At 43.5% G+C, this 24,844-nt stretch overlaps 1 protein-coding gene across 1 annotated transcript in view; it reads left to right on the top strand.

Annotated features, from left to right (window-relative positions):
- LOC119014506 (carbonic anhydrase-related protein 10-like) overlaps positions 1–17,909 on the top strand; it is a 211,372-nt gene extending 193,463 nt beyond the window's left edge. The window contains exon 9 of the mRNA XM_037089743.1: positions 14,172–17,909. Coding sequence (XP_036945638.1) covers positions 14,172–14,194 — 23 coding nt within the window. The 3' untranslated portion in view covers positions 14,195–17,909. The remainder of the gene's footprint in view (positions 1–14,171) is intronic.
- The last annotated feature ends 6,935 nt before the right edge of the window (positions 17,910–24,844 follow it).

The raw sequence follows: 24,844 nt of genomic DNA, 5'->3' as shown, positions 1-24,844 counted from the left end.
ATGAAGCCGAATAAATTAAGGCGTCACTTAAACACAGTACATCCCAATCATGTGACAAACCGCTTGAGTTTTTTCAGAGAAAACACGTCGAATATTGCCAGCAATCATCCCGTTTTTTGACTGCTACGTCAGTTAACCAACGAGCACTGTTAGCATCATATAAGGTAGCGCACCAAATTGCTCAGTGCAAGAAACCCCACACCATCGCAGCGGAGCTGATACTGGCTGCGGCAGTAGACATGGTCTCTGTCATGCTGGATGATGCAAGTGCTGCAAAACTAAAAACTATCCTGTAAGAGACTAAGAAACAATGTTAATAAAGTTATTCCTTGTTGCAAGTTGATCTATATGTCTTTTTTTCCTTTTCTCTGTACATATAACAAGTTTTGGACAAATGATACTAATTGTAATCGTGGCGGGGGGGCCTGCAACATTTTCTTCTTCCTAAGGGGGGCCTAACAGAAAATAATTGAGAACCACTGGTTTAACGTAAGGGACAAAAATATCTGCTCTGATATCATCCACTGTGGAAGATTTTTAGAGAGGATGAGAGATAAGATTTATATGTCAAATACCTGACACCACAGGGTAACCCTTGAGTGAAAGTCTTTAGACTTTAAAACGTTATGTATTATTAATGATGTGTTAACATTTAAAGGCCCTGAAAGCACATTTTCTGAATCAGCACCTTTATTTGAGCAGTGGACCGTTGTGGGTCCACCCTTGCCTGCCAAAGATCAAACAGTTTTTGTTATTTCACTTGTGAAAATGACTGTAGTTTTTGTGCTGTCTGACCTCCTCACTTCTTTGAACAATGTTCAGTACTTGAGTGAAAGTAAAGACATCATGATAATATATCACCCTCTCACCCCAACCTGATAAAGTTCTTTGAGAAATTGGTTGTGTAGCATATCAAAGACAGCATATCAAAAACTGCCAGCCTGGACCCCTACCAGTATGCTTTCAGAACCAACAGATCCACAGAGGATTTCCTTTCTATCCGTCACTCAGTCGCCACACACCTGGAGAATAATAACAGCTACATCATACTGTTTGCTGGCTTTAGCTCAGCAGTCAAAAAAATCTCGCCCACAAAACACTCTGGGCTTCAGTAAGCTCTGTCACCCTGCAATTAGATATTGGACTTCCTCACAAGCAGACACCAGAGAGTTCGGATTGGCAGTCACACCTAAATCAATCAATCAATCAATCAATCAATCAATCAATCTTTTTTTGTATAGCACCAATTCAAAACAAAGGTAATCTCATGACACTTTCCATATTGAGCAAGTCTTGGCCATACTCCTTGATTTATTTATGTAGATACCAAACATTTTCCCATAGAGCAAGCACAAGACAAAAACTGCCTTTTAACAGGCAAAAACCTCTCAGGAAGGAAGAAAACCCAGACTCAAGGGAGAGAAAGGAGAAGAAATTGTGGGAGATTAGGAGAGGGGGGTGCAACTCAAATACTTGTTTGGGTTATGGAAAAAAATCCAATGAACAGAATGTCCAAAAAAAAAAAGGTTCTTCTTCCTACAGAAAATTCGTGCTGACTGGAAACATTACAAGCTGGCATGGTTTATAACAGTAGTTCATTCACACCTAGGCGGCAAGACTGCCAAGAGATCCAGCTTTAAGCTACTATTGGTCACGGTGACAGACCCCCCCACTGACCAAGTAGTAAAAAGAGCAGCTCCTTCCTTTGAAACAGGAGGGAACCTCCCGAGAGCATCAGAAGGGTGAGTCTTCTCAACTCTCTTCTCCCAACAACTCCACAATCCAAAGAACATGCAGCAAGTTAGCACTGAGATGATACCCCTGCAAAGGAAAGGAGCAACCAGTTCCCTCATCCATCTTTTTTCATCTGCCATTGCACAGAAAGTACAGCACTGTTCAACAACATTCTCCTGTTTGGCTTATCAGCCAAAGAACCACCAGCACCTTTTCTTCAAAAACTGGCAATGTTGAACTTGGCTTAGATAGCACACAGCATAGCATAGCACAGCTAAGCACAAGACTGTTTAACTCTGGTTGACAGAGTTCGTATGGGTGCTTGAAAACCTTGAAAGTGCTTGAATTTCAATGTTATGTTTTCTAGATCTGAAAAGTGTTGACATTATAAAATGTCTCTGTGTCTTTCACAAAATTGGGATCAGACTGGATAGTTTGCTTATTATAAGGAGAAATAAAATAAGCAAGAGAACCGTGTGTGGAGATTTTTTCTCCTGACAAAATGCCAGGAGGCTTCCGTTTTAATGTGTGTTGGCTTGAAAATGATAAGTACAAACCATGGTTTAGACAGGACCGAATGAAAGAGTGGCATCATGCAAGAGGTCTGTCAGACTCGGCAAAAAGAGAGGACTCCGATGCAGATAGGCAATGGTAATGACAGGTTTTATTTTCTGATTCGTACCTCTTCAGACAGAGTGACAAATCAACTGGCTAAGAAAATCTGAATGTCCAGAGGACAATACTAAGAACAAAATAAAACAGACAATTAACAAAAAACACTCCCGAAGGAGGAATAAAGGATATCTACACTAATCTCAGGAAAAAAAAAAAAAAAAGAAAGAAATCACTCAAGGAGGAAAAGCTCACAGGCTATGAAAATGATCTACCCTTTCTAATGCTAGGAAAACTATATGTGAAAACACTCCAATTGGAGGAAAAGCAAACGCTAAAAATTAAGCTAGTGGAACAAACAAAAGACTGACCAAACAATTGTTAACACAAAGTCACTCTTCCTCATAGGAAAACAGAAACAGGAAACAAAACTTGACAATACTTGATTCAAACAAGGCTGTGAACAAGGCTGGATGTATTCGACAGGACGAACGAAATACTCTGGCAACGAGGACAGGGGAAGACAAATACTCTATACACATGAGGGGAGGGAGCAAAGGTGGAAACAATCAGGGATTAGGGATGATGCCAGACTGGTGAGGAAGGGCAAGTGACCTGAAAAGAGAGGAGAGTTACCTTTCAAAATAAAACATGAAATTCACAAGACAAAAAAACGAGACAGGACATCCCTCACCATGGTTTGACAAGGTCTGCAAAAAAGATTTGCAGATTTGTGCAATGGTAGAGTCTGCTCTCTCTAGTCACATGCAAGTTAGGTTAAGACTGAGTAACTTAGGCCAATGCTGCACATTAACACTTTGTTTAGGCTAACCGCTAACGTTAGCTTAATTAGCAGTTTTACACACTAAATTATATAAAATGTAGGGTTGTCAGAATTAACATGTTAACCATAGACTGTAGAAAAGATGTAACATGCTAAAGAATAATTAATGCACCATCAATCATGTTATGTGACCTAGTTAAATTACTTTGATAGATAAGCTAACGGTACTCAGTTCTTCTCTCCATACCTGATTTTATTACATGTCTAGTTATTATAAAAATGAGACTAAATACTCTAAATGTGATAATCTAAGACTATATAATAACATATACAGCAATGCTGTTTAAGAAATGTCATTGTCAGCATCTTACTGATTGTCAGCATCTTACTGATAAGTGTATTGAGAATTGTATTTAGGAAAAACAATTTATTTTCTCGTATTTTCTTTTTCTTTATTGTAAGTTTTCTTCCTATATTTTTGGAAAGAAGCATCAAGACTTGATGAGAAGGTTTCAAAATCCAGGTCCTGCAGTGGGGGATTTTTTTATTGAGCAATGCATCAAACAGCAATGCTACATCAACTACAGCAACCAGCAGTGTAGAGAATGCCAGTACAATGTAAACAGCCAGTGAAGATGCGACAGGACTTGCTCCTCCACCATCCAGAGGGTCCTTAAATCAACATCTGACAACCAGCAAGCCCACATGAAGCTCACATTCACCCCTCCACTTTCCCACGTAGCGTGTCTCCCTCTCTGTGGCAGCCGGACGTCTATGCTCTCTTGGTTGCTGCTCCTCCCTGGTGCAGTCTCGCCACTCGGATTCTTCTCGTTCCCTTGAATTTGGTCGATCCTGCCGAAGGCTGGTTCTGACCCTGTCGTTTCCTCCGGCTCTTTCTTCCCTGCCGTCCGCGTCACCCTGCTTTGGCGTCTCGCTTTCCTTTCGTCTGCCCTGCACACCTGGCCTGCATTCACACACACACACACACACACACACACACACACACACACACACACACACACACACACACACACTCACACACCACCCTGTGACATCCCCCCCAACTTAAAATGTTCTAGTCCCTAGAACTACTCCCTAGCTCCTCTTGGGCTGAAAGGGAGGGTGAAACCCCACACTGCTGAGCCCTGGTTGTTCTCTCTGGCCTGGTGTTCAGCGGTCTCAGCTGGTTGTGGGGCCAGACAAGGGAGGCAGGGATGAAAACTGTTGCGATGCAAGATGCGTTCTGGACTTTCTTCCCCTTCTGGCCTGATCTTGTATACTGGACTGTCAGGGTAGGGATGGGCTATGACAACATAGGGTTGTTTTTCCCACCGATCACTTAGCTTACCCTTTCCCTGCCGCCGTTGGTCTAAAACCAACACACGTTAACCTGGGAGTAATGAGCAGTCCTATCATAGATTTGTTTGTTCTTCTCTGCTGCTTCATTGAGGTGGGCTGTAGTTTTACTATAAGTGTAGCTTAGCTGCCTGTAATGTTTCCCAACCTATTCAGTAGTGGATGAAGGGGTGGTCTCTGGGCCAGCCACTCCAGTCGTCATGTCAATGGGTGTTCTGAGGTGTCGGCCAAACATTAGAAAAGCTGTTGCATAACCAAGTCGAACTGTGGATAGTGTTGTTATAAGACTGGACTAGCCCTGGCAAGTATCCCACCCAGTTACTGTGCTGTTCTACCTCCAATGTCCCCAACAAGTTCAAGAGTGTCTGATTAAACCTTTCACAGGCTCTGTTACCCTGTGGATGGTAGGGTGTGGTATGGGTTTTGTGACAACCATACAATTTGCACAGTTCCTTTATCAATTCGGACTCAAAGTTTGGACCTTAGTCGGAATGAAGGGTTTCGGGACAACCAAAGGGCTGTATAACATTAGTCCACAATGCACAAGCTGTAGTCACAGCAGTCTGGTCCAGGGTAGGAGTGGCCCATGCGTATTTGGTGAAAAGATCAGTTATGACTAGAATGTTTTGATATCTGTCAGTGGGACGACTGAGCGTCAAAAAGTCCATAGCTAGGATATGCATGGGGGCTTTAGCTGTTAAAGGGATAAGGGGGGCTTTAGCATTAGCTTTGGCTTTGTGTAGTACGCTGCAGGGGCAACTTTGGACAGATGTTTGTACAACCTGTTCCATCTTGGGCCAGTAGAAGTTCCTCCGCAGCAGAGGGAGCATTCGATCTGCCCCTGGGTGTCCAGCATGTTTATGGCAAGTCTCCAACAGGGTCTGTATTGTGGATTCAGGGACTAACACTTGTTTCAAAGTCTCAAGAGTAGAGGAATCTTGAACTTTCCTGCACAGAACCCCCTCAAGAAGTTCCAGTCGTTTTAGCATGGTCTTTACTGGTTCTGAAAGCAACAGTCTTTGAGTGGCGTCAGGTAATGCACCTTGTTCCAGGTATCCACAAACTTGGAGCAGTGTCAAGTCCTGTCCTTGGTCCTGCCTCCAACATTCTGGATCCCATCTCCAGCTGGCAAACAAATCTCCTCCATACTAGATTGTATATTCGAAACTTTTAAGTTGAGCGACCCACCTTTGTTCCACAGCCCCTAGCTTTGCAGTCTGTAGGTGGGTAAGAGGGTTATTATCAGTCACAACAGTCATCTTTGCACCCCAGAGGAAATCTTTAAATTTCTCTGCTACGGCCCATTTCATGGCTAGCAGTTCAAGTTTAAAGGAACTGTAATTAGCGTCATTATGTTCAGATGGATATAGGCTTCTGCTGGCATATGCGATCACTCACTCTGCACCACCCTGTTCTTGGGACAAAACAGCCCCTAGTCCACAATTACTCGCATCTGTGTAGACTATGAAAGGTTTCGTATCCGCGTAGGCTAAAATGGGGGCTTGGACCAGATTTTGTTTTAGCTGGGTGAAAGCTACATCACACTGATCAGCTGTCCCCAGTGTTCACAGACATTTTTAACACCTCACTGGAGACGTGTCACGTGCCAGCCTGCTTCAAGACCTCAACCATCATCCCTGTCCCCAAGAAGCCAAGGACCACCGGACTTAACGACTTCAGACCCGTCGCCCTGACCTCTGTGGTCATGAAGTCCTTCGAGCGCCTTGTGCTCTCACACCTCAAGGACATCACCCTCTCCTGGACCCCCTGCAGTTTGCCTACAGAGCCAACAGGTCTGTAGACGATGCTGTCAACCTGGCCCTCCACTATATCCTCCAGCACCTGGACTCTACAGGAACCTACGCCAGAATCCTGTTTGTGGATTTCAGCTCTGCTTTCAACACCATCATCCCAGCTCTGCTACAGGAGAAGCTCTCCCAGCTGAATGTGCCTGACTCCACCTGCAGGTGGATTACTGACTTCCTGTCTGACAGGAAACAGTGTGTAAAGCTGGGAAAACTCATTCCGATGCACAGACTATCAGTACCGGGTCCCCCCAGGGCTGTGTTCTTTCTCCTCTGCTCTTCTCCCTGTACACCAACAGCTGCACCTCCAGTCACCAGTCCGTCAAGCTCCTGAAGTTTGCGGACGACACCACACTCATTGGACTCATCTCTGATGGTGACGAGTCCGCCTACAGGTGGGAGGTTGACCACCTGGTGACCTGGTGCAACCAGAACAGCCTAGAGCTCAATGCTCTAAAGACAGTGGAGATAGTTGTGGACTACAGGAAGAACTCAGCCTCACCTGCCCCCATCACCCTCTGTCGTTCCGCTTCCTGGGAACAATCATCTCCCAGGACCTCAAGTGGGAGCTGAACATCAGCTCCCTCATCAAGAAAGCACAGCAGAGGATGTACTTCCTGCAGCAGCTGCAGAAATTCAGTCTGTCAAAGACAATTAGGGTGCACTTCTACAAAGCCATCATTGAGTCCATCCTCACCTACTCCATCACCATCTGGTATGCTGCTGCCACCGCCAAGGACAAGGGCAGGCTGCAGCGTGTCATTCGGTCAGCAGAGAAGGTGATTGGCTGCAACCTCCCGTCTCTTCAGGACCTGTACACCTCCAGGACCCTGAGGCATGCAGGAAAGATTGTTGCTGATCCCCCCCATCCCGGTCACAAACTCTTTGAGACACTCCCCTCTGGCAGAAGGCTGCGGTCCATCAGGACCAAAACCTCACGCCACAAGAACAGTTTCTTCCCGTCTGCTGTCAGCCTTATCTACAAGGCCTGAATCCTCCCTGACACTCCTCACACTCCACCTCTACCACTGACTCTACTGTCACACTGTCACCATAACTCTATGCGTTACATTAACGCTCAGCTTGAACTACCTATTCATTTGCGCATTTTCATTTGCACATTATTTCTTGTAATTATTCACTGCCAGCTGGTCTGCTCCTTTTACCCAAAAAACAGATTGTGTATATATATTTATATTATACAGTTATATTTTCTACTTTTTAAAATAGTTTATATTGTTAATTTGTTATATTTTCTATTTTTTTTAATAATTTATGTTGTTAATTTGTTATATTTTCACTTAATAGTCATTTGATGCATGCACCAACATCACCACAACAAATTCCTCGTATGCATAAAATCGTACTTGGCAATAAAGCTTTTTCTGATTCTGATTCTGATTCTGACACTCTTGGGTCCACTGAATGGGGGATGAATGTCGTCCCCTGTTCTGGCCTGTACCCCTAAAAAGTTTGTTCAATGGTTTGGTAATCTTGGCAAAGTCTTTGATTAATCGCCTGTAGTAGCCTACAAATCCCAGAAATGATCTTACTTGCCTGACTGTGGCAGGGGCCTCCCAGCCTTGAATGGCTATCACCTTCTCAGGGTCCGGTGCAACTCCTTGGCTGCTGACCTCGTGTCCCAGGAACTTTACTCTCTTTTGGAACAGCTTGCAATTTCTCAGGGCCTCGAACACCTTATTCAGGTAATCCAGGTGGGCTGAAAAGTCTTGAGAATATACAATGACATCATCTAAATACACCATTATTTGTTCTGTGAGCTGATCCCCTAGACACCACTGCATTAGTCTCTGAAAAGTTGCAGGGGCATTACAGAGGCCGAATGGCATCCTCTCAAATTCAAATAAGCCAAAGGGAGTGGTGGATGCTGTTTTCTCTCTATCTTGATCTTCCACCTCCACTTGCCAGTACCCACTGGCTAGGTCCAAGGTAGAATACCATTCAGCTTGTGTGAGACTAGTTAGTGAGTCTTCAATGCAGGGGAGGGGGAAAGCGTCTTTGTGAGTAATGTGATTCAGTTTGCGGTAATCGACATAAAATCTCCAGGTTCCCCATTTCTTCTTCACTAGCACGATGGGAGCAGCCCAAGGGCTGCTCTCCCGAATTACCCCTCCCTCATACATTCCCTGTAGCAAGCTACGGATCTCTTTATAGAGAGTAGGGGGCACTGGCCTATACCTTTCTTTGACTGGCTCTGCAGTACCTGTTGGAATTTGGTGTTTGATGATATCGGTGCGACCATAGTCTTCTTCATGTCTGGAGAAGACATGTCTCCATTTCTGGGTCAGCTGGTCTAGTTGCAGTTGTTGTTCCTCCATCAGGCCAAAACCTTGGATGCAGGGGAACCCCGTTTCACTGTCACTTATTTCCTTCAGTTCCTCGCCAACATCGATCAAGTTGATTTCCACAACGCCTGGGCTCACTTCTGTGAAGGAAACATCTCTGCTTTCTCTAATGTACTCTGTACAGAAGACACATTAGCCACTCTCTGTAATCGGCTAAGGGTTATGGGAAAAGGATTGATGTTTCTCACTCTAATGGGAAGTCTGCCTTTTTTACCATCTCCAAGGCCCTGGCCACAGCAACACCATCCTCCTCTGCCAGGGGCTCCACTAAGGCGCACTCTTGAGCCTTACCGGTGTGGGAAGGAATTTTTGCCCACAACAGGGCCTCACTTTGCACTGGAATGGTTACTGCTGTGCGATAAGCTAATCGGGCCGTACTTTCCCATTTCTCCCAGGTAAAAACAGCTTGGATGCGTTGACAGTCGATGTAACCATCATTCCACCCTTTCTCCTCAAAAATGTTAGTTGCATGGGGGGAATTTGGCCTGCACCTATGAAAGAATTCTTCCCAACTGTCCCAGATCACATTCATCCCCAGGATGGCCCTTTTGTCTCCCATGAAAGCATCTTTCACCACTACAACACCACGGGCTGGAACCTGGACCCCCCCAACTTGAAAGTCTGTGACTATGTATCCTACCTAAGGAATACTCAATCTGTTTGCTGCCCTAAGTTTAAGCCAAGACAAAACTCCGCCCCATTCAGGCAGCAGTGAGTTTTAGCTTGGACTGGAAGTTAGATGTTATGAGGGGTCCAGACACTTGACCTGCGGTGGCCGGAGAAACTAAAAATCCTGGTGAGGTGACCTAGAAGGGAAATTACGACTAACATGCCCAGCTTCGCTACAGGAGTTACAAATTGGATGCCCCTGTGAGTTCCATTTAAACCTAGAAGGTCCAGCAATGGGTCTAGACCTGGAACCATTTCTATTGTGATTACTAAAAAATGCTTGCTGCAGTGGGGCATGTGTGGGGTTGGTCTCATGTTTACATTGTCTTTAATTTCTGACAAAATTGTCTTTGTCATTTGAGTCATTTGATCTTTTACCTCTTGAAGGATTTCATTTTTGAACTCTTGTTTCCAGTCTGTTACCGTGGGTTGGGGGTCAATTGCCTGTTTTCCCACTACCAGACAGATAGAGGGAGGCCAGTTGTCTTCTTGCTCTTCCTCTAGTGCAAGGACCTCCATTTGGACCTCATCAAAGGACAGTGTGGGGGTCTTCCTTACCAACCGACGCAGCTCTTGGCGAATGGGGCCCTCTCTTAGCCCCATAATGAACTGGTCCCGCAGAAGAACATTTCCCTCGTCAAGCCCTGTATTGTCTTTCTGTTTCAGTCTGGAGAAGAGCTCTCACAGACGAAGGGAAAAAGATCTCAGCGCCTGTGGCTCTTGTCTACAGTTAAAAAACTGAGTCCTGAGGATAGAGGCATGAGTGTTATCACCATACAATCTAAGCAATACATCAAATATCTTCTTGGGAGTATCTCTGCATCCTCTCTCTAAAGCCAATATCTCCCGCTTGGCCTCTCCTTCTAATGGGCCTAATACAAAGTCTTCTTTCTGTAAGTCGGTTAATGGCTGGAAGCTAAGCATAGTCTCGATATGAAGTTTCCATTCCCCCAACTTAGCTTCAGAACACTCCCCTGTAAATTTCTGCATCCACGGACTCCCCATAACAAACACCATTATCATAACAGAAGCAAGTAGGGTAGCAATCATCTGAACGGAAAAATAATTATTTATTATTTGTTGTGTCCAAATGATGTCAACAGAGAGAGAAAACACTTCCCTGATATACTGCATTGTCTTATGAAATAATACTACTTACACTGAACATATCACAATGTTCAGCCTTCTGGCAAATATACCAAAATTGGTTGACCATGTCCCTCAACCACACAAGTATGATGGAATGACCCTTTACAATCCCAGCCTGTGTAGCAAAAAAGGAAAAAATGACAAGAACAAATCTGTTTTCATTGTTATTCACTAAAAGTAAAGACAGTAACATCCACTTACAGTATATTTATCGCATGAAGTTTCTTGGACAAATTTTTTGCCCTGTGCCATATGTCCAATGAATGTAGTACACCTTTGTCTTTGTATCTCCCTTCTTTAGGGTCTGAAATAAATAAAGACACAGTAAGGCTTGTTCACAATATTAGATTATTACAAAATAATTTTATAATTTTGGCAATTGTTATTCAGAGATGAGAAATGATGGTCTCCATATACAGGCCTGCAAGTGTCTAATTTTTTTTAATAAATATACTCACCCATCAGTGCTGCAATCATCATGTGTGCATCTGTGACAATCTCGGTGAAGTTTAGGTCCTCCAAATGGCTGTCAAATGTCTGTATAAAGGAATGCTTCTCCATGATCACACTGTTATGGTTGGTTAGTCTCTTGTCCACAGTGACAACACAGACGATGTCCTTAGACTCATTTTCCATAGCTGTATAAGTGCAATACTGGGCGTTGTGGCCTGTAGATATAAGTGTGTTGTTAAAATATGAAAAACTGTTTTGCTTGCACCAAATGTGTTTACACAGATCAGAGATTTGATAAATAGAAGACTTACCTGGGAAGTGCATCCTTCCACCAGCTGAAATAGATAAAAGCAAATATATTATGACCTTTGCAGCTGAAACCAGGGCCATTACATATCCTGGAAGTGTATTGGCATTTATTTCTCTGCTTTAGATGTACACTTACTTTACCCAGACATATACTGAATAGAGTAATAGCTGACAATACCTGGGAAACAATCATTTCTCAGGGAAAGTGAGAAGAAATGCCCCATTTTTTTTCTCTCATAAGTTTTGCCAAATCGACTTTGTAAGATAAATAATGTCTGCTGCTGTTTTGCACAATGCAGTTCCATACTTACCTAAGGCAACAACACTGTCCTTTTCACGCAAGCAGTCAATAGTAGCAGCTCTGTTCTTTTCCCAAAACTCTTTTATAGAGTCAGTGAAGTAATGGTTCTGCATTAGTGAGAAGGTTTTTGTAGACACTTAAGCCGATATTCATATACCGGAAGACGAGGGCAATCTTAAAGTTATTGCCAGAGAGGGGAATATTTGTGGCGACCATGAAGTCCCCTTCTTGCATGGAATACTTCAGGACAGGCTGGCTGTTCCACTTCCACAGCTTATGCCCATTAATGCAAAACTAGAAAAGAAAGAAAACACAAGATTCACTTTAGTCCATAAAACCAAATAAACATGTTTTAATTTTTTTGTACACATATAGAAGTATTTAAATTCCTTGTGCACTCACTATTTGACGGTGCAGTAATACACAGTAGCAAATATGTATTATAAGGTAACAACAGTATGTAAATGCATCAGTTTATTATGATTCCCATCAACAGTTTCCAAAGGCAAAATCTACTCTTCACTGGGTCCCCAAACTGATATGTGCAGGTCAGTACTGAAAGAGTTGGGTGATTTGTAGCAGGACAATTAGCAATAAGTGTCATGAGTGTCAAATAAGTATGTGTCAGTCTAATCGGATGTCTATATAAGTAACAGCTCATTGTTTATAGGGGTCTGGCAGCCAGATGACATTCATATTTAGAAACTTATCTGCCAAGTAAATCCAAAGTCAGATGTCAAGCTCAAACTCAAATTTCTTTGTAGGCTGCATTCTAGCTCTTTGTGATCGGTTGTGTTGCTTGATGGGTAGCTGGAGGAAATTGACCATTCTTGCCAAGGTGTTGTTAAAGATGCATGCAGGCTGGTCAACATCTTCAACAGACACCTGCTCTGGACCAGCGAAGTAGGGCTAATCATTGTCTTTCTCTTCATCAGACTCAGGGTTTTCAGGGTCTTCATCTGTTTCATCATCACGGTTATGAATAATGTCAACGGCAGTAGCTCTCTCCGTCGATTCACATGTAAACATGAACATTAGAGAAGTCTCATTTATAGGGAAGGAAGGGTGATCTTAAAATTCCCCTCTTCAAGTCTTCCTAAGCGATACCCTTTCTGTTGTGACAAAAATAAAAGACCTCCAGTTTGCCCAACAGAACACAACAAACTTGTACCATTTTGCTGTTTGCTTACCCAGCCGACGTATAGTCTTTAATTTAAAAACAGGAGGCATTTAACTCTTCGGGGTTGCCTAGAAACTCGCCGCGTCTTGACTGGTGCCCTTGGTTTATCACCTGCCTCTCTCCCACGCGTTGCAATGGTGAAGCTCTCTGGATCTGTTCCTCCAGTGAGGGTTTGTTGACATGCTGCTCACCCATCTCCAGCCCTCTTTTCCGCATGTCCCGCGCTGCGTCTTCAGCATTGTTGTAGATCTTGGGCCCGTCTGACCAGTGAATCCTTATCCTACTCGTAGGTGTCTGGAAGCGTATCTTTTTTTCTTTCAGAGTCTTTTTAATTTCGGAGTAGGATGTGCGTTTTTTCATCACCTCGGTGGGGTAGTAGTGGTCAAAAAATATCTGCCTCCCCTCGACTATTATTTTCTCTTTCCAGGGTTTTGCAAGAATGCTCTCTTTGGTCTCATATTTAAGAAAATTGACCACGATGGACTTCGGAGATGCTCCTGGTGGCGGTTTCTTTCCGAGACTTCTGTGCGCGAGTTGAATATGAAGCTTGGTTCCCACTGGTAGCGCTAGCTCTCGGCCGAGGAGTCTCTCCACCAGTTCTGTCACAGACTCATTGTCTTGTTCAGGCACACTGTAGATCCATTTCGGTCAACTTCTCTTGAAGTTTTGTTTGCTGTTTCAATAGAGTAAGAATGGCTTCCTTTGCCTCGATGTTCCACTCCTCCAACTCCGCCACTCGCATCTGTGCCTCAGAGATATCCTTCTGCTGCTCTTGTATTTCCGCGACATTTTGCGTCAATTTCCGGTTAGCTTCTTCCTTAAAGCCGGCAAACTCTCGCCTCACCTCTTCTTTAAATTCTTCTTTGAATGTTGCGAGGTCCTTAGTAATGTGTGGGTCTGTTTGTAATCATCATTTTCCCCGCTTGCCGCCTCGTCTTCAGACTCGTGTTCTTCTTGGTCTCTGGACATTGCTTTTTTCCTTAAACTGGGAATGGATCTGGCGAGGGTGCTTTAATCTGTGTATGCGTGCAATCTACAGCCCCAATGATATTTGGCACTAAAACATAAATGCATTCTTCATGTCTACCTGCTGGTTAGCAGTGTACAGGAACAATATGTGCTGGAGCATGAATCATGTTATCACTTTCAGTTCTATTGAAAGCGCATGGCTCAAAGAGGACTGTGACATGTCTGACCGGCTCCAGGTTATTGCACAATGTGATTGTCAAAGGGAGTGATTTACATTTACATGATTTACATGATTTAATTTTTTTAGTCCTTTCCTTCTTTACTTTTGTCTTTTTATCTTACAGACATTCTCTTCCTCACTTTGACTTTCTCTTCACAACCTGAGGCACCTCTTTGTTCTGTTTTACACCACAATGCCCATCCTTTCTGTCCTAATTATCTCTTCTCTTCTCTTCTCTTTTCTTCTCTTCTCTTCATTTCTCAGTGAATCAGTGGCTCCTGAAGTAGAAGTTGAAAGATGTCAAGCTATGGCACCACAGGAGGAGATGCAGGATTCATTCAAGATTCTTTCACACTGCCAAACCACACTTAGCTGAGCAGACCAGAGAGCAGCTGAGCCTGCTTATTGGACAGACTGGAATGGACAGTTAAACTGTACTTATCTCAACAAAGAGCAATTGACTGAACTGCAAACAATCTTCTGTGCTGGCCTTCTACATGTCTACACAACTTTTGTGGGCCGGTTCACTGAGGGTACAGACCAGATGTGGGTATGAAGAGTGACATAGACCATAAGGACACTATTGTCTCCACTGTACTGTGCTTTTTTTTGTTGTAGTGTGAACTCACTAAGACTGGAGATATAAAGACTATCATTTTCTATGGCTGGATTTCAGAGGGATGGATCTTAGCTAAAGACTACAGTACTCTCTCTTCGGCTGTGATCATCACTTTCACATTTAAAGCCTGCCAACAGATTGCAGCTGTGAAAATAATCATCCACTGACTGAAGGAATTATTATTACATTTCCATTGATGGTCTTAACCCCCAGTGTCAAGAAACACTAAGCTGTGTTATGATGAAAAGTATATTTTAAAAAAATCTGCTGGTTCTTATATCAAACAGTAACTAAAGAAGGTAATTTTCAAGAGAACGTGAAAATGTGTGAATTACAGGTGACATAACCAAAGGGGGAAAAATGGGGAGAGACTGTAAGCGTGACATTTTACAGACCTGAACAGATGGAGTCACTGGAGATTGGAAAGGAATAGGTCACTCATTCTGCATGATTTTATAATAGTTCATGTCTTCACGGAATTTAATTAAAAAGCGGTGACAGAACTGAGCTGCCTTCAGGTGCTTTGCACATGGAGACTACAACTGATAAAAAGTGTACCAGAGATGCTGTTTAAATGAAAGGCCTAACTCTACAGAGCCAATCATGACTGATTCAACTTCACGCTAGATGTCAAATGTCCAGTCATAGAAACCATAACTAGGCACAGTCGGCCTGTCACACTTTGAATCTATCCATACATGGAGCTGCAGTCAGAGACAGTCTCAGAGTTTGGAGGGTGGTTTCTTTTTGTATCATCTGTTTTAGGGCCTTTATATGGCTTTGAGGGATGACAGCAAATGTGATGAGAGAGAGGGGGAAGACAAGCAGCAGAGGCCCACAGCTCAAATCCTGGGTCACTGCAGCAAGGACACAGCCTCTGTGCATGTGGCGCACACTCTATCAACTGAGCATATTGGCACAGGAGATGTCTTTTGAACACCTTGACAAAAATAGAAGGGCACATTAAAAAAGTTGAAGGAATGTCTGCTGCAATTCTAAGCATGGCTGGCTATCTTGCATAAAGGGGCAGTTCACCCTCAAAACAAAATGACACTAAGTCCCCCTCTTACCAGTATTACTATATATCCATGTACATCTTTTTTGGTATGAGTTGCTTAGTTTTGGAAAAATCAGCTGTAAAGATATTTGCCTTTTATTAGGTATAATAGAACAAGCTGGCACTCAGCTTGTGGTGCTCAAAGCATCAAAAAAATACATTTGAAAACCAAAAATAATGACCCAGTTACTCAACATAATCCACAGACCTTGTTGTGAGATGTTTCATGAAGGAACTGTTTTTCTCCCTCCAGACTACATCTGCAAACCATGTCACCATGCAGAAAGAAAGGTACATCTACTCATGAATGACAGTGCAGGATGTGAACACTAATGGCATCCTCCTTGGCTGCATAGTCACATTAGCTAGCTTAGTTAGCAGTTTATTTTTTTTTACTTCAGAGTGAAGTGTCCCTTTAACATTCTTCCAAAAGGAAGGGGCATGTCATAAGCCTACATTATTTAGTGCCATTACAGACAATGTAACCTGTTCATGTTCTGTTCTCTGTGTGCACTGTGAGAAGCTAGCACCAATTGCAGCATTAAGTGATAGGGCTTAGCAAAAGGTCAATTGGACATGAAACGATGAGTCAGGTAAGGTGAAACTTATGTTCATGTCATTTGGCAAAGTATTAAAAGTTTAATCAAAGGTCTCATTTCAAATTAGGATTTCAGCCACTTGAACTGATGTTGATGATTCAAACTACTTATGTTGACAGAAAATCACATCATTGTTCATGTCTTCATAAAGTCAGGAATCACCTCTAAATCAGCCACATATTTAAATATTTTTATGTAGACAAATCAAAATCTACAGAGCTTGTGGAAATGTGCAGAATAAAATTATATCTTTTCCTTAAAAGCATGATTATGATTATGATCCCATTTGTGGGGTCCAAAATGATTGTCTGAGTAAGAATTCTGATGGTTGATTCAAGCTTTTAACAAGGTTTGTCAGCCAGTAGAATAACACCATTTGTATGTTTCATCAACATCAGCTGTCTTGGTAATTGCCAGATTGTGGGAAAAAAGGGAAAAATGGCTGATTTCTTCACTATGCAAAGTACTGTACCCATGTCCTGTACTGCCCTAAAGTGAGCATGATAGCATTAGATATGGTAACATTAGCTAGCATTAACAATGTTAACAAGTGCAACAAACTGGCAACCACACGGGTAGATTTAGTGGCTGAATGTTAACAGCTACAACTTTAATTTATATCAGTGTCTCTGAAACTTTCAGCATTCCCCGTATTACTCACCAACATGCTGCATGTATCCCTGAGGTCTCAGAAACGCACTGGACGCAGATTTTTACATAGTTTTTAAACCTGAAATATTTACAACTGCGTTTGTCTGCATTGGTGCATCAACACCATCTGTAGATCAGTGGAATACATTGAAATCATTGTTGTGAATGTTTTTCAAGTCATCCATTCACTTGTGAGTATTTGTGCACATGACAAACAAAATCAAGGCCCACTCATATAGAAACTGCTCTTTATTGTTATTGGTGGTCACGGACTCCACAGGGTACCTTCAACTAGCAGATCGCAGGTAGCAACAGTTTTTCGTAGATGACCTCCAGTCCACAGTTGGCATGTGGAACTTCTGTGTTTAACAGGAAGCTGGTTGTTCAGTTTAGCAGATTTTTAACTAACACTGAACACTGTTATCACCGTTAGCAGAGCGAAGAGAGCCACTGACACAAGGCCCTGGAGAACATTCATAACAAAAATTGACCTAAGTCCTTTACAGAGAAATCCAGAATCCAGCAGCATTAAAGTACTTCAACACAATGTTCACAAGCTTGTATAGGCATCTGAAAAGATGGGGAAGGTTGCATCTTACAAATTACAACCTGCTCACATACAGCCAATAAAAGTGATTAATGCATGTATATTGCTATAAGCTGTTACATGGAACCCCTTAAATGTTGTAAAATGGGTGACCTACAGTGAGCATATTATGGATGTAAATCATTGACTAACACTAACACAACACTGGTCATTAGCTTGATGACTGATTTTCAGTTTGATGCGATATTTTGTGTCATGAAAGGAACAAAGCTGGGTCTTTGTCCATGTTTTTTGTTTGTTCATTAAAATGCTACTGTAATAGATGGTACTGTCATTTTGGTGGAGATCAGTTGGATCACACGTAGCACAGCAGAGAAATGCACAAACTAAACTGATCACTCTGAATGACCATCATGTGTTTTGGGGTTGCCTGAATAAAACTTATGCTACACTTTGAGTGGTACTGTAAATATGAATGTGGTTTTGGTTGGATTAACGTGGACATTCATACCTTTTTTGATGAAAATAAAGGCTGTCATTGTATGCTTAAAAAAATGTGGGATTCTTGAACCAAAGAGAGAATAGGGACCTACCTCTTGTCAAACAATTTTTGACAGGCGTAACTAATCATCATCCAATGAGGTGTTGCCACATCATAAGAGGCGTTCCCTTGGACCACTCCCCTTTCCCAGGGTTTCCCCCACCCCTTTTTTCTTTTCTATCCAATGAGGTGTTGCCACGTCATAAGGGGCGTTTTTTCCCACGCTTGTGCGGCCTCCTCCCTCCCTCCATAAACGCTGATAGGTGGTATTTTTCCCGGGCTTCCCAGGCTTGTGTCTCTAGCTAATTTACGGTGTGAGAGGTCAACCTTTAGGAACCTTGAGCAGTCTTGTAGCACAGCTGCATATGTTGCAAAATGTCTGCCCTAAGCAGACACACACACAGGAGCGCGGCATGGTTGTAACACAGCTACATACAAAACGTCTAGGGGGAATTCCAGCATCTAATGTGAGGGGTGCTGGCGTCCTGATGTCTGTCACAAACAGACGACTAACACACGTACCAGATAGTTTATTCAATCACAAAACCAGAAATACAGTTTGAACAGGTGTGGAGAGGATGAAGAAATAAAAAAACAAAAAAGACGAAGATATGATATTTTTGCTGTGTGCTGACCCATAAGAGTTATGGGAGTTTATCGGTCTACAGACAAATAGATAGACAGAACCTGAACGTCATAAGAGGCGTTTTTTCCCACGCTTGTCCCGCCTCCCTCCCTAATTTATGGTTTGCTTTTTTCTATCCAATGAGGTATTGCCACGTCACGATAGGCGTTCCGTCGGCAGTATTTTTCTATACGCTTGTGCCGCCTCCCTCTAGTTTGAGAAGCGGTTTCAAAAACGAGGTCTTTCTCTGCAGTTTTGTACCAAACATGTCTCTGTTGGAAACGATTCCCATGGAGAACGCGGTTTCTAAACCGTTGGATGGAGAAGAGGCCTCCTTCTCTTCTGCTTCAGCGAGCTGTCCTGAAGACTCGCGTGACGAGTGGTCATCATCGCTGCTCAGTCAGACACCTGTAACATTCTACGAAGACGTTATGGATGTACCGGGCGCTCCGAAAAAAGAGAAGAGCTGTACGATGTATCTGTGTCGTACCCAGATACCACCGCCAGCGAGCCTGCGTGAAGAATGGTCTCTACGTGAGTGGGGGGTTGGATCCTTGGGTTATGAATTCAAGTACGAGGTGGGTGAGCTGTGGTTGTATCAGCTGGGTGATGGAGAAAGTCTGAATCATTCAAGCACCACGATGGTGTTGAACGCCGAGGATTGGGCTGCGATGAAGCTGATGGTGAAGATGTCAAGGTCTTGGAATAAGAACGTGACAAGTGAAGAGAATCCTAATGAAGAGAAGGTACCCTGTGAAGACTTGGGTTTGGAGGAGAAAGAGGAGAAAGAGAATGGTGAGAGTGTGCAGACTGAAAGTCCTGTGAAGCGTCCGAGGGAGGAGAAAGAGGAGGAAGAGGAGAACGGTGAGAGTCCTGTGAAGCGTCCGAGGGAGGAGAAAGAGGAGGAAGAGGAGAACGGTGAGAGAGTGCAGAGTGAGACTGAGAAGTGTCCGAAGGAGGAGAAAGAGGAGGAAAAAGAAAATGGCGAGAGAGCGCCCGGTGAGTGTGAGAATCCTCGTCAGTGGAGGGGTGTGCGATTTAACGACAATGAGCTGGCAAAGACGAGAATTATCTTATCTACAATGTGGTCACCCGCACCCACAGTTTCAGGCAGATGGATGACTCGTGCCAGTCTGCGTTCAACGGACATTTTTGTTTTGGAGAGATTTAATCCTGACTGCGGTTTATTCCGCACCGTGCTACTCATACCTGCTACGGAATGGCTCAGCAAGATGTTGGGGATAAAGAAGAGGATTACGACCCTCTTCCAATGCTGCCGCAGCTGGAGAGACGTGGTCATAGTGAGAAAATCTCTTTCGTTTTAGTTTTTTTTTTGTCCTGTGAGAAAAACAGAAAAATAATTCCCACCACTCCATAACCACGCCTCTTTGAACCTCCCACCTCCAAACCAAACCTCTATTCTGGACTTATAAAGGAAGCACTCATTGCGGCTGCCGGACACTGCGTTTCATCATCGTGAAATCTACAGTTTTAGAGATGGATTCAATGTTTTACCATCATGAGGAGCACTGCCACTCGGAGGAGATGGAGGAGATGCCCGAGACATCTCCATGTTCGGAAGATGAGGACGATCGTTCGGAGGAGCGGGAGATGCCTGAGACACCTCTTTGATCAGAGGCGGAGGACGAGGACGAGGAGGAGGAGGACGAGGACCGTACTAATGATGACCCTGCTGAGGAGGATGAGGTTGACCACCCCAGCCAGAGACAGCACGAGTGTCTGGACGTCTTGGAGGAAGACTATCACCAGGATCACTTTCACCGCCTGATGAAAATGCTCTTCACCCCTTGCTTTATTCAATCCATTCAGCTTCTGCTGATGGCCCGCAACATCAAAACGGAGGATTCCAAAGTCCGCACCATGGCAGAGACTCTCCTGCATGAACTGAGAGCGGTGAGGAAAATCTTTGACCCTATCAAGGATGCTTATGATAATCTGGCAGGAGACGATGTGGTGAAAATCGGACAGCTGCGAATGGTCACACAGTATTATACACATGGTTAAGCTTGTTTTTTAAATAAACTTTTAGTTGAAGAAAACAAACAAAAATTTAAAAAAAAGTTTGTAAGAGTTTGTAATTTCTTTTTATCATGTACCCAGTTTGTTACTTTGTTTTTAAAGCATGTATCCTGTTTTTTGAGTTTGCAACTTTTAAAATCATGTATCCTGTTTGTAACTTTTTTAAAATCATGTATCAGTTTGTAACTTTTTTTTAATCATGCATCCTGTTTTTGAGTTTGTATCTTGTTGACATATTAAAAACGAGCGTAGGAAAAAAAAAGTGTCTGTTCCTTTTTTTTTTGGAATGGTTTAAAAAGCTAGCTCACACAGATCAACAGTGCAGACGGTGTTTGAAGTTTTCAGAAGACAGGATGGCCGAGAAAAGGGTGATGAAAAAAGTGTATTACAACCCGCTTCACCCCGCTAGTTTTGGAGGAGTAGAGCGACTCCGTAAGGGTGTAGAAGACGAAACAGGTAAAAAAGTCAGCGTTCAGGATGTTGAAGATTTCTTAGCGGAGCAGGACGCGTATACGCTGCATAAACCCGCGCGAGTACATTTTAAGAGAAACAGAGTCTTTGTGACGAAACCACTAAAATAATTTCAAGCCGATCTGTGCGACATGCAAGCCTTAACCGATCATAACGACGGTTTCAAATATTTATTGACCGTTATAGACGTATTTTCAAAAAAAGCCTATGTGCGCGTCTTGAAGAAGAAAACGGCTTCCGAAGTGGTGAAAGCTTTTGAGTCGGTGTTACTAGAGAGTCAAATATCAAGGCTGACGGTGTGAAGAGAAGGAAGTCTGCGAAGAGCTCCGATATATTTTAATTATTTCTCATCACCTGTGATCAGGAAAAAATATAAAATGGCTCTTTTACATCAGAAATCAGCGGAATGCACCTTGGCGGAACTGGATCTATTTTCAGCTCCTATGACACAATTATCCATAGAAGATAAAAAATATCAAGAATGTCAACCCCTCTCAGCGCTGAGCGACAACCTTCCCATAGAATTCTTCATTCCCAGAGATGGTGAAAAGTATCTCGATATGAATGACACCATGCTCCATCGCCGGGTGAAAATTACGGAGAAGAACGAAAACGACATCCCCGCCGATACGGCCGTATCACTCATCAGTTATCCTCTCAAAACGATTTTCAGCCAATGCGACGTAATTCTAGGGGATAGATTGATATCACAGTCCAGCGCCACACATCCATACAGAGCCATGATTGAGACTCTGCTCAACTATTCTGAAGATACACTAAAGAGTCAATTTACCGCCGTCCTGTTTTACAAAGACACAGCGGGTGCTATGGACTCTATCGTTACCAATAACGGACCGAATAATAGATTAAATCAGAGAGCCGTATTCACGGAGGAGTCGAGAGAAGTGGACCTGCTGGGTCCGCTTCACGCCGACATATTTTTCTGCGAGAGACTTTTGCTCAACTCGGTAGATTTGAGAATTAAACTGATTCGCAGCAACGATGCCTTCTGTCTGATGGGAACACGCGCTTCCGAGTTTACCCTGAAGATAACGGCCGCCTCCCTGTTTGTCAAAAAGGTCAGCGTTTCCCCGGCTGTCAGGCTGGGTCATGCGGCGGCCCTGATGAAAAGAAATGCTCTCTACCCCCTCTCACGCGTTACTGTGAAAACCTACTCCATCCATGAGAATTCCAGGATATGTAACCAGGAGAATCTCTTTCTGGGCACCATACCTAAATACGTGATTCTGGAAATGGTTCACCACGACGCCTTTACAGGCAGGAGGGACCTGTCACCCTTTAATTTCAAACACAACGACGTGGAGTACCTGGCACTCTGTCAGGACGGTCGACAGGTTCCCGCTAAAGCCTTTCAACCCCAGTTTGATCGAGGGAATTCAGTCAGAGAGTTTTACCACATGTTTACCGCCACCGGGAGACATCTCAAGGATTTACCTCTGAGTATCGATCGCCGGGAGTTTAACGAGGGGTACGCTCTGTTTGCTTTCAATCTTGAACCGACCGAGGACACCGATACCCTCTCTCCCGTGTCCAGAGGGTTAGGAGATGAGAGATGGGTCCCCCTGCCTCAGACCACCACACTCATCGTCTACGCCTGTAACGATTCCATTTTGGAGATTAACGGTAAAAGACAAGTGCTGGTACATTATTATTAAAAAAATAAATAAATGGATAATCGTCAGCTAGAACATCTTTTGCATCGTCTGTTGGGAGATGTATTCTGCGGAGTATGGGCTTCTGACCAGCTACCCTTACTAAGGAGTGAGTTTAGAGCACCCGGTTACTTCATTGTCAACACCCACCCCTCGCACTTGCCCGGAGAACACTGGTTATCTCTGACTCTGGAACAGGATGGCTCCACGACCTTTTTTGACTCTTACGGATTCCCGCCCAATTTTCCACACTACCCCTCCACCATCTTGGAGTTTCTGGAGAGCCGCGCGGAGAAAATACTGTACCACGACCGTCAGCTTCAGCACCCTCTGTCGGTTGTTTGCGGACAGCATTGTGTTTTTTACCTCTGCCATAGGGCTTAGGGTTTATCTTATGAAGAAATACTGGCTCTGTACCACGACGACGTCTTTAAAAATGATTGTATGGTATCTGAATTTGTGAATCATTACCAACGCCGCCTCGCTTGTCATCAACGCGGTCAACATTTTCGTCACGGGGCATGCTCTTTACAAATGTTCAGTGATGTGTGTGTAAAACGCTGATAAAACGTGTGTAACAAATTAAAAGACCAATAAACTTTTTTTTGTTGAAGATTTATTTATTTATTCATCCATGTCTTTTTGTGTGTGTGTGTGTGTGTGTGTGTGTGAAAATAAAAAAGTCAGTTTATAGCCGTCAATGTGGGGGATAAAGCCATCTTTTTTTCCTTTTGACGACGACGTGGTAAAGGTGTTTTATATTCTTCTGGACCGTCTCTATCCATAGCCATCCATGTAGGGGGTAGGATCATCTTTTTCTTTGTTTCAAGTCGTCGAGGCGGAAATGTTTTATGTTTTTTCATAGCCGTCCATGTGGGGGGTAAAGCGTCTTCTTCTTCTTGTTCTTGTTCTTCTTCTCCTCCCCAGCCATCACCATGCGATTTAAGACGTCGTACTGTTCACAAGCTTGACGATTATTCACCAAAGATAAGGGAATGTTTAGTTCCGCCAGCGTATTTAAGAAAGTCATCCAGCCTTTCGGATGAGTTTGGGTATTTTTTTTTTTTATAAGAGAGGGAGAGGTTTTTAAATAAATCAATCATATGAGATCCTTTCACCACATTCCCCCGATAAATAAATTCACCCCTGCTCGTCCACCCTCCGTCGCTGCCGACCAATTTCTGCATAATGTACCGTGCATTTTTACGGTCCCGTGGGGGTAGGGATTTTAATACTTCATTGGTTGTATCGTCGGATTCAACCCCGTCAGATTCCTGCAGAGGTGGAGGGTGAGCAGGTGAGGTTGAGGGTGCTGGTAACTGTGAGGGGTCACTTTGCAGGCAGAGTGTAACCTGACGCTCCTCATTCTGACCTTGTTTCATCAGGGTGAGATATCTCCGCAGCAGAGCCTCGTATCTTTTGACTTTTTCATAGGAACTCAACCCCGGTTCACGGAGTATAGCTTCCATTCTTTCATCCAAATCATCTTCAACTGTCTGTCTGATGGAAGGCTCGACGGGTTGAGTCAGTCTTTTCAGCTGATGAGGTGAAATGAGAAACATTTTGTTCATTTTGTTTTTTTTTCTGAATCCGGCCTTCGATTAACGTCTTTGCAATATTCCACCTAGCAGGTTTCCCAGGAGCAGTACGGCCGCTGACAGCAGAGGAAAAATAAATCCCCCCCCGCCTGTTTCTTCAAAACTTGATGTTTATATTTTAAACTGGTTTTCTTATCAGCCAGCAGTCTGATGATCGTTGCAGTTTTTTGTATTGAGAAGCAGATAGGGGGATGTTCCCCTTCAACAGATTTAAAGCTATCTCACACAATGCCTGGAGAAAGTCAGGGGAACTGTGGGCGATGATATCTTTACACTTCTGGGGCGATGCTCGGTACAAAGCTTGTAGTAAGACGGCGTTCCTTTTTATACGCTGTGACATGGTAACCTACTTGTTTTTAGGCAGGTAGATGACGGGCCACTGGTCGGGAAGTATACCGCTCCTCACTCTGTATCGTTCTGGACAGGAAGGTGTGAGATCGAGGATTAAATACTCGTAGGAGTCTTTGGTGGCACCTTCGAGGCTTTCCAAGAAAAAGTTTTTTTGCAAGGGGAAAA

Source organism: Acanthopagrus latus, chromosome 23 (genome assembly GCF_904848185.1).
Source record: "Acanthopagrus latus isolate v.2019 chromosome 23, fAcaLat1.1, whole genome shotgun sequence".
Classification (NCBI taxonomy): Eukaryota; Metazoa; Chordata; class Actinopteri; order Spariformes; family Sparidae; genus Acanthopagrus; species Acanthopagrus latus.
Note: the sequence above shows the minus strand (reverse complement) of the source record. Positions and strands in the feature narration are given on the sequence as shown.